The 10,537-nt window shown below is 44.5% G+C and overlaps 1 protein-coding gene across 2 annotated transcripts in view; it reads left to right on the top strand.

The window, feature by feature from the left end:
- Nucleotides 1-8,515, top strand: part of kcnt2b (potassium sodium-activated channel subfamily T member 2b) — a 67,639-nt gene extending 59,124 nt beyond the window's left edge. For both annotated transcript variants that reach the window (XM_030337826.1, XM_030337817.1), the window contains exons 25-29: nucleotides 815-898; nucleotides 3,059-3,187; nucleotides 5,273-5,618; nucleotides 6,940-7,024; nucleotides 7,173-8,515. In XM_030337826.1, the coding sequence (XP_030193686.1) occupies nucleotides 815-898; nucleotides 3,059-3,187; nucleotides 5,273-5,618; nucleotides 6,940-7,024; nucleotides 7,173-7,290 (762 nt within the window). In that variant the 3' untranslated portion in view covers nucleotides 7,291-8,515. The remainder of the gene's footprint in view (nucleotides 1-814; nucleotides 899-3,058; nucleotides 3,188-5,272; nucleotides 5,619-6,939; nucleotides 7,025-7,172) is intronic.
- The last annotated feature ends 2,022 nt before the right edge of the window (nucleotides 8,516-10,537 follow it).

Below are 10,537 nucleotides of genomic sequence, written 5' to 3'. Positions count from 1 at the left end.
AATATGTAGGCAAGATGATAAAATGAACTGTTGATTTGTGTGTTTATTTCACAAGAAACCTGTTCAGACTTTTTGGAGCGAGCTACGGAGATTGATTTGACTCATCCGCCAACTAAATGTTGGCGGGTGAATATGTACTAGATGTGAGCCAAACTTGGACCGATGGGGCGTATTTAAACGCACTATTTATTGGGTGCCAAACGTCCGCTCTCTTTCATATGAATTAGGGCATTAAGGTGTATTACCCGTTTGGTTGCTACAAAAAATGTGGATCCAACCGTCATATTCAAAGACAGTATGTTACTCTCCAGGCTCCAGGCCTGCAGGAAGTGATGTCATTCCTCAATGAGAGATCATCTGCAGATACGAAAATATACACACCAAGTACTAAATGTATTCATTTGGAGGCCCTCGCCCGGCAGGACGCGATTTGATTAATTCTGAACGCCGAGGTCTCACGGGGCACCGTTCTGAAAGGCTCCTTCATATGCTAAGACATTGGATGTCTTAGAGACGTGAATCAACATGTTATCAAATATGAGGCCTACAGACAAAACTCCAAATAGGTCTCGGTAAAGTCTTCAAGAAAATGTCCATTATGGAAATCCCTGGAGGTCATTTTTATATCTGCAAGACCAATCTGTTGTAAATATTGCATCTATACGATATGACAAAAGGTTGTGATATACCACTGATAGTGCATGTATTCTCTTATATTTCTGGATTCTGGTCCTTTTTCACCCAGTTCAAAGACACTGTTCATCCGGCCTGGCCTGTAACACATGGTGAACTAAGACGTGCTTGTTCTGTTCAGTCTTTTGTGAAGGACTACATGATCTCCATCACCAGACTGCTACTGGGCCTTGACTCCATGCCTGGCTCAGGCTTCCTCTGTGCTGTGAGTACCAAGACACTCAACCATGGAAGTGATACCAACCGGCCTGCATTAATACTGCTCCTGCTCCTACTACTACCTTTACTACCACTGCCTCGTCTACTACTGTTACTGCTATTACGACTACAATTGCGACTACTAAAACTAACAGAGATGGGCAAACATACATTGAAATGTGTCCAGATACAGAATCAATTACATCCTCTTTAATGTATCAAATTAAATTGCAAATGACTTGTGAGCAAATTTATTTAATTAAAATACATAAAATACATAAAGTAACATGCCACTAACTGTGGATGTCTGTGTCAGTGTTGTATAGTAGCGAAGTAGAAATACTTCGTTACTGTACTTAAGTAGTTTTTTTTGGATATTTGTACTTTACTTTACTACTTATATTTCTCTGTACTTTTACTTCGCTACATTTTGCGAAGAAAACGGATACTTTTACTCCGCTACATTTCGCTTGAAACCTTCGTTACTCGTTACAAAATCAACTCATCTTTAGAAAAAAAAAAAAGAATCATGAGAGATATGAGAATAACGTCGGGGACTGTGGTAGAACACAGACTGCGAGCCTGTTTGGCGAATCAGCTGTCCCAGCGCACGTTCGCAAAGCCCCCTTGCTTAGTAACTGTTGCTACGTCGATCAAAACTCCTACGACTGTCAACACACAAATGCATGGCTAGGACGAGGGCAAGGGCTATCAAAATTCTACTATTTGTATCAGGCTGGTTTGTACACGCAGTATTACAACACTATCTTATACACTTCACACTCTACTTGCTGCTGACTGAGCACAGTAGATCAATACGCCGCTTGTATCGTTTTCTATCACATACATTTCAAACATGAGGTCCGTTGTAAAAATAAACCAAGGAGTGCATGTTTGATCGATCGTCATTAAAGCTGACTTGATACGAATGTAACAACGTTGTTAAACTAGTGAGATCAGATCCAGCCTTGTGTGGTTGCTATAGAAACGCGTTACCTACAGTTGAGCTAACGTTATTCACCGTAGTTCTAAAGGGAACTACTTTTCGAGGGAGATGAACTTAAACAGAGCATACATTTAATAAGCATGCAATACGAATAAGAAAAAGGCTAATTATTAAAGTATTTGAATTGTTTTATTATGTTGGCCGGCGCGAAGTAGAATAAACGGAATAATCACCTCAAGGCAGGGCAATAAACAGTTTGATATGCCCGGCTCGCGGAAGGTTACCGCCCTCGACTTCGTCTCGGGCGGTAAGCCGTCCACGAGCCGGGCATATCAAACTGTTTATTGCCCGGCCTCTCGGTGATTATTCCTTACTTATTCTCAAAATTCTGACCCTTTGCTTTTTTATTAACAGCAGTTACTTGTACTTTTACTTTCAGTACTTAAGTACATTTAATATCAGAAAAGTACTTTTGATACTTAAGTACAGTAAAGATCAGATACTTTAATACTTTTACTTAAGTACTATTCTAAAAGGTGACTTTTACTTTTACTTAAGTAATTTTCCAGTAAGGTATCTGTACTTTTACTTAAGTATGGCTTTTGAGTACTTTATACACCACTGGTCTGTGTCACTGAGGGAATCAAGCATCAGCAGGTAATGTTATCTATTTGTATTTGCCAATTATTTGTTATACTGATGTATGCTGAACTCTTGCCAAGTCGTGACATACATCAAGCAAGTCATGACATGCATCAAGTGATTCATTTGATGATTTCTTACTTGGCTCCTAACCAATCTACCCAGCGATTTTTTTTTTTAAATGCGTGCTCAACATTTGGAGATATTCCACAAAGAGCCGCCAGACAGACACACAGACAGGGGGAAACAAAACCGCTGTGGAAGTTTGAAATGATATCCTCACTTCATTCTCGACCGCTAATAAATATTTTTTTCGTTCACTCTAATCAAATACAAATGACAAAATATGCAATTAGAAAATGTATATTTGAAATACATAAATAAATAAATAATGCCCATCTCTGTCTACTACTACTACCTCTATTCCTACTCATACTACAGCTACTAATACTACCAATACTAACATTATACAATGCATTTTTTCCTTTGAAAACAAGATGAATAATTAACATGAGTCGTGTGTAGCACAGTGTAGAAACAAGTCTGTCATTTTTTTTTGGTGTGTGTCTGTATGAGCAGATGAAGATCTCGGAGGACGACCTGTGGATCCGCACGTACGGCCGGCTATACCAGAAGCTGTGTTCGTCCACAGGGGACATCCCCATAGGGATATACCGCACAGAGGCACAGAAGCTCCCCGTCTCGGAGGTACCCGGGGGGGGGGGGGGGTTTGGGTGGTCGTGCTGTTCCTTCCTCTGCCTGCTTATTCGCTCAGTGTCAGTGTGGTGCCCACCACTGATGGTGGGCGTGTCTCTAAACCGAGAACAAATAGGAAGCAACGCATAGGTTTGCGGTTGCACAAACACACACATACACACAAATAATAATAATAATAATAATAATAATAATAATAATAATAATAAATGAAATTTATATAGCGCTTAATATGGTACTCTAAGACGCTTTACATATTGCCCTATCAAAACTATGTAAGACAGACTAGGAATAAAAGAAAAACAGAGGTTAAACATGAAGAATAAGGTGGGAGTTAGGTGGGGAAGGCTAGTGTGAAAAGGTATGTTTTGAGGACAGATATGAAAGAAGAGAGGGTTGGAGAGACTTTGATGTGGGAGGGGAGTGAATTCCAAAGGGTGGGGGCAGCAACTGAGAAGGCCCGTTCACCCCAAGTCCGTCGCTCAGTCCGTGGAACTTGTAGCAGGTTGGCAGAATTGGACCTGAGGAATCGGGAGGGGGCGTGGTGATGGAGGAGGTCGGCAAGGTAGTGGGGGGGCTAGGCTGTTGAGGGCCTTGTAGGTGATGAGTACGATTTTGTAGTTGATTCTGTGTTTAATTGGAAGCCAATGGAGTTCACGGAGGACAGGTGTGATGTGTTCTCTGGAGCGGGTACCAGTGAGATACACACGCATACATCATGTTGGTGTCAAACCAGCCACAGACAAAACTGCACACACACACACACACAACACACACATACATGTCGTTATCAAACCACACACACACACACACACACACACACACACACACACAGACACACACACACACACACACACACACACACACACACACACACACACACACACACACACACACACACACACACACACACACACACACACACACACACGTGCACACAATTGCAACCATAAACTTGAATACGGATCCCTGTGAAAGGAAATGTGTTATTAAAACAGCTGTGTCTGTTTGTGATGAAGATATCATTAAGTGCCTGAAGGAAGCATTGTGGCGGCTGTGAGGAAGGTTGTGCTGACATCATGGAGGTGAAAGAGACCCAGCAAACAAAGTAATGACAAAATATTGCGACGGGTATTCATATTCTCAGCGGCAGTGCTGTGTCACATTAGTTATGACAGAGCCACAATGCCTTCTGTGTGGCAGCGCCTGCGGTGTGGGGCTATTAGTGATCTGTATCCTGATAGAAGAAAATTAATTTCTCCCTACTTCCATATGGACTATAGGGGGGAACAAAAGCATGATACAAGAATTAATTAAAGGGTGCGTTGTTTGAATACAGGTGACTGAGGGAGGGCAATGCCTAAGGAAATCAAACGTGTTTCTTTTGTTGTGTGTGTGTGTGTGTGTGTGTGTGTGTGTGTGTGTGTGTGTGTGTGTGTGTGTGTGTGTGTCTATATATGTGTGTATGTGCCTGCATTGTTGTGTGTGTGTGTGTGTGTGTGTGTGTGTGTGTATGTGTGTGTGTGTGGGCGTTTATTTGTGCATGCGTGTGTGTGAATGTGTGTGTTTGCATGTATGCATGTGTGTTTTTGTGTGTGTGTGCACGTGTGCATATGCATGTGTGTGTCTGTGCATGTGTGTGTGTGTGTGTGTCTATATATGTGTGTATGTGCCTGCATGGTTGTGTTTGTGTGTGTGTGTGTGTGTGTGTATGTGTGTGTGTGTATGTGTGTGTGTGTGTGTGTGGGCGTTTATTTGTGCATGCGTGTGTGTGAATGTGTGTGCTTGCGTGTGTGGATGTGTGTGTGTATGTGCACGTGTGCATATGCACGTGTGTGTCTGTGCACATGTGTGTGTGTGTGTGTGTGTGTGTGTGTGTGTATGTGTGTGTGTGTGTGTGTGTGAGTGTCTATATATGTGTGTATGTGCTTGCACGGTTGTGTGTGTGTGTGTGTGTGTGTGTGTGTGTGTGTGTGTGTGTGTGTGAGTGTCTATATATGTGTGTATGTGCTTGCACGGTTGTGTGTGTGTGTGTGTGTGTGTGTGTGTGTGTGTGTGTGTGTGTGGGGGGGCCCCCAGTCCCAGGTCTCCATCACGGTGGAGGACTACGAGGACACGCGGGAGCCCCGAGAGCCCCTGCTGTCCCGGTCGGGCCCCCACCGCAATTCCACCTCCTCGGAGCCCGTCTCCTCGGCCCACTCCTCGGACCACCCGCTCCTCCGGAGGAAGAGCATGCAGTGGGCGCGCCGGCTGAGCAGGAAGGGGGGCCGGGGGCCCGGCGGGGCCAAGGGCGGGGGCCCCGGCAGCGCGGCCGAGCGGATCAGCCAGCAGAGGCTCACCCTGTTCAGACGCTCCGAGAGGCAGGAGCTCAACGCCCTGGTGAGGACCCGCATGAAGCACCTGGGCCTCTCGCCGACCGGCTTCAGTAAGTCCGCCCCCGCCTCGGGAACCCACACAGCCCGGTGTCACCCCTGCCCCGGGAACCACACAGCCCGGTGTCACCCACCCCGGGAACCACACAGCCCGGTATCACCCGAGGCGGGTGATACCGGGCTGTGTGGTTCCCAGGGCGGGTGAATCGTACACCATGATTTCATGCTCACGTGTTTGGGTGAAACATGTGAGCATGAGCATGTTTCACACATATATACAGGATATTAGCACTGGGCGATTAATTTAATTTTGATCGCGATTTCGATTTTCAGCGTCAAATGATTTTTTATTATTATAATTTTTTTTGAAGTTTTATAGAAAGGGCAGAACAGCTGGATACATATCTGTTTATTATTTTAGATTGGGACATTTTCTTTTCGACCATTTTGTGCATTTTTTTTAAGGCGAAATCCCAAAGTTCTCAGTTACAACGTTTTCTTTGGGAGAGACGTGCTGAATAAATGCAACGTGTTTCAAGCTCAAAAATAATCTTTGAATAATCGTGATTTCAATATTGACCAAAATAATCGTTATTATGATTTTTCCCATAATCGAGCAGCCCTACAGGATATATGCGTGCATGTTACAGTGCATGAAAATGAATTAATGGCCATAGGTCGTTAACAAGCCGTATGGGTGTATACGATAACGGGGGGATGAGGGGGGGGGCATAGCAACCGCCATAGCAACATTGACAGTCACGTGACGTGGACGCAGGCCCATTGAAAAGAATAGGCCAAAAAAAGGCAGGCATGTCCAATGTTTAGAGCCGTTATTGTAAAAACGACTATGTTTTTCGCTGTGGTTTGGGTTTAAGGGACGTGGTTGGTTTCAGTTTTTTTCAGGAGGTCTGCCGCAAACATGCTTGTGCTCTGGGACACGATTCAATAGATTCATTTTTGTGAGCATGAGCACGAAATCCTGTGATATCGGGTTGGGACCACATTGTAAAACCACAATGTGAACCACATTGTAAGCCACCTTGTGAACCACCTGGTGAACCACGTCATAAAGTGTCAGAGTATTTATAGCGATCACAGAAATATTAAGCTTTCTTTTCGTTATAGTTTTTCCTCTGTATGAATTTCTCCTCTGTTTTCACACAAACCTAATTTGGCCATGTTAACACGATTATTTACACGATACATTTGTGTGAACAAGGCCCGTTTGAGTATGTTTAGGAATTGTCGTCGCTGCCTTCTGAAACACGCGAGACCTCCACCGTCATTCATGTTGAAAACGTGGGGAAAAATCGATATCTCGGGTGCAGCCAGAAGTGGTGTTGTTGACGGTTCTCTCACCCTTGTACTCAGATGGCATGACGGACCAAGGGAACAGACTGTCCTACATCCTCATCAACCCCTCCCCTGACGCCAGGCTAGAGCTGCACGACGTGGTGTAAGCAGCACAACAACAGATCAGATCAATGCGGTCGATGATGGCATGAACACCTCCTCATGGCACCTCCTCCTCAACTGCTCTTGTTGTTGTTGTTGTTGTTGTTGTTGTTTTGTCGTCCTCTTCCCCATCCTACCACCATCTGCAGGTACCTGATCAGACCGGACCCCCTGTCCCTCGTACCCAATCAGGGGAACAGCAGGAAGTGCAACGCGGGGCGCAGCGACAGCCACAGGTTCGACACACACGACAGCACTCACCTGTGAGCGAGGAGGAGGAGAGCCGGCGAGAGAGCGAGAGAGGAAGACACAGAGAGAGAGAGAGAGAGAGAGAGAGCGAGAGAGAGAGAGAGAGAGAGAGAGAGACATTCTCCTCGTTGTTCCTGGAGAACTCAGGAGGAGCTGCATCTGCATGGAACTTTTGGATTTGTATTTATTTATTTATTATCTCCAAACCAGGATGCACCAGGATATTTATTTTTCTTGGGGGTTCATGCACTTTTTTTATGTTCAAAGGGGAAAAGCTGGGACACAGAAGGGCTTCTCACTGAACATGTATTTATTTACATCCGTGCAAATTTGCATGTGTTGTACCGCATCGTGGGCGTGGGTGGAGTCTGTGCGTCTGACAAGCATGTTTGTGTGTGTGTGTGTGTGTGTGTGTGTGTGTGTGTGTGTGTGTGTGTGTGTGTGTGTGTGTGTGTGTGTGTGTGTGTGTGTGTGCGTCAGAGTGAATGTCAATGTGCGTGTGAGTTCCTTTATAAAGGGAAGCTCAACACTGCCAATCCTCTCTGGACAGCTATCCCTACACGAATGCTATGTGGGGCAAATGAGAGACGTATTATTTGTCTTTCTTGTTAATGTTGTTATATGATGTGTTTAAAAAAATGTCCTTTACTGTGCAAATCGTGTAGACCTATTTGTTTTATTTATTTAGCCTTTTCTTCCTTGCGTTTTTACATGCTGCCTCGAGCAGTAAAACCACTAAGGTTAATCGAATCACTCGAGACGGTTAGGCATTTCAAAGAGTAGCAGTCATAGCAACTGTCAAAACATGGCCGCTAGCAGCTAGCATAGTTAGCCATCGTGAACACTGACCTTACCTGACCGACGCCGGTCAGCTCAATAAAAAAAGCCTCTTTGAATAAGAAGCATATTGATCTTTGTTTGCCTGTTCCTCCAGAACCCCCCTAGTGTTTTGTGTGTACCTTCTCAATGCCAGCTTATCCTTAACTCACCAGCTATCCTGTAGTCGCCCTGCATGTTGGGGAGAATGTACACACATGTACGTGTGTAGACCTTAAAGGAGTCGCCGGCCTTTCTGGCGGGGTGTAGCGGAGGAATGTCGCGGCCCTCATGGGGTGGAGGTACCTGCAAAAACTGGCTTCCTTCCCTACCCCAACTCCCACCAGTACCATTGCTGCTGCTGCTGTATTTACGCCATTTCCAATGAGATGAAAATATTGTACATATTAAAAATCTACCGACACAGCCCTGTTAACCGCTTGCGTGTTATTGGTGTCAATCGATGTGGAGGTCAGCGGCTAATCTCTTCCATATCTCATTCATTCATCCATTTATTGACGCACGACTGAAAGCCCTGCGTGTTGCATGGGGATTGACCTGAAGATGAGCCATTATACATCATACGTTTACTCATTACATAGTTCTTAATAATACATAGAATTCATTAAATATAATTTGTTTTGAGGACGCCCTTGACAACGAGATTAATTTCCAACCTTGATTAAGCACCTTAATTGATATATGATTGCTCTTTCTAAGTGAGCAAAAATCTTTGAAAAGAAAAGGCTGGCCGCATTGGTTATTATTGCAGACGTAATTGTTCTCTTACGTTCTTAAACAAGACAATCTAGGACTCTTCAATGAGTTTGATTGTCTGGTTCTAAACTAATTATAAGTTTTGTGTGTATATGTGTATAAGTTATATGTGTTTATGCCAGTGCAAAGCCATGTTTAGTCACACCCTTATCATACACTGCTTTTAGTCCTTATTATTCGGTTATTTGATTGTCATATATTAATAGAAATCACTATATTTATTATAATTTAAAGTATCAATGGGTAGACAGTAAAAGTCAACAAAGCAGTTATGTACATACAAATCTGTTCAAATCACAGAATAACAGAATATTATTATGTAATGCGCTTGCATATTTCTTAAACATACGGTTTGTGGATGTTTAAAAAAAAAAAAAAAAAGATTTCTCATCTTGGGGATCAGGTAATCAAGTAGGCCTAGGCTAATTCAACTGTGATGAAAGTAATTTCTTGTAGGAGAGCAACGTATCTGTTTTAACGAAGAATGTGAAACAAAGCATTTCCAGAGAAACAATGGGTGTACATGACTCTGATGGATTTTAGGTCTGACAAAACAGAGTTGAGGGGAGCAGCATAAAGCAGTGTTCTCAGCGGGTGGGCTCGCTAACAACGCCGGGATCCCTGCCGTTGGCACCATCGAGTCCATCAGCCCAGAGGACATTCTAGCTACATTCAAAACCAACGCCGTGGGCCCCATCAACGTCATCAAAGTGAGCAGCAGGCAGCTAACGACGTCTCTATGAGTGCAGCATTGCATATTTTAGTATTGCGGCGCTTGTTCCAGACACCGGTGTGACTGCTATGATAAATATAGGGGAGGGCTCCTTAGCGTTAATTATTCAACACTACTCCAGGGCCAGTGATGATAGCTCCGGTGGTGAGAGGTTAGCATCACTCATGTCTAAACAAATGAGCCACTCCTAAACTCGCATCAGCTGGCCAGATTTCTATGAACTAAAATAACCCAATGAGCTCTTGGCATACTAGCAGTGAAAGGTGAGATATTATACCACCAGGTGCCCACTTGTGAGGTCAGAAGATTTTCAAAACGGCTTGTAACGGCTATACACACTCACACCTGGTGGTAGCCTATTATGTCACCTTTAACGAGATAGCAAAAATGCTTATTAGCTTATTAAACAATAGGAACAATGTTACTACTCTGCTGTTGGCTTACTCAAATCTTTTTATTTTCTGAATTAACCCACGTATATTTTAACTCCTCTCCTACGTGTGCTGCACTTTAGAGAGGCCGCTCTCACATTTGGTAAACACGTGGGCGATAGTTATTGCTATTCCTGGCAGAATGTCCCCTGGCTGCCCCCACGTCTAATTCTCCCTTCTAAACGTCCTTCCTGTCGCTTCTTCCCGTCGTCATGGCGATCGTCTCCAGGAGTTCCTGGCACACCTCTGCGCTGCAGCATCAGCAGCAGCCAGCGGGACTGTCGGGATGTCCTGCAGCAAGGCAGTCGTGATCAGCAGCATTTCTTCCGGGCTGGGCTCCCTGGAAGGCGACTCCCACACGTTCAGTGAGAGCCCTGCGTTCCCCCTACCTACCGCATCAGCAAGGTAGCGCGACCGGTGGCAGACTCAGTCACGAAGACCCTACCACTATCACTAACACTGGGCGGCACGTGGCTCAGGAGGTAGAGCTGGTTGGCCGGTAACAAGA

The sequence above is a fragment of the Gadus morhua genome, chromosome 2 (genome assembly GCF_902167405.1).
Source record: "Gadus morhua chromosome 2, gadMor3.0, whole genome shotgun sequence".
NCBI classification, from domain to species: domain Eukaryota; kingdom Metazoa; phylum Chordata; class Actinopteri; order Gadiformes; family Gadidae; genus Gadus; species Gadus morhua.
Note: the sequence above shows the minus strand (reverse complement) of the source record. Positions and strands in the feature narration are given on the sequence as shown.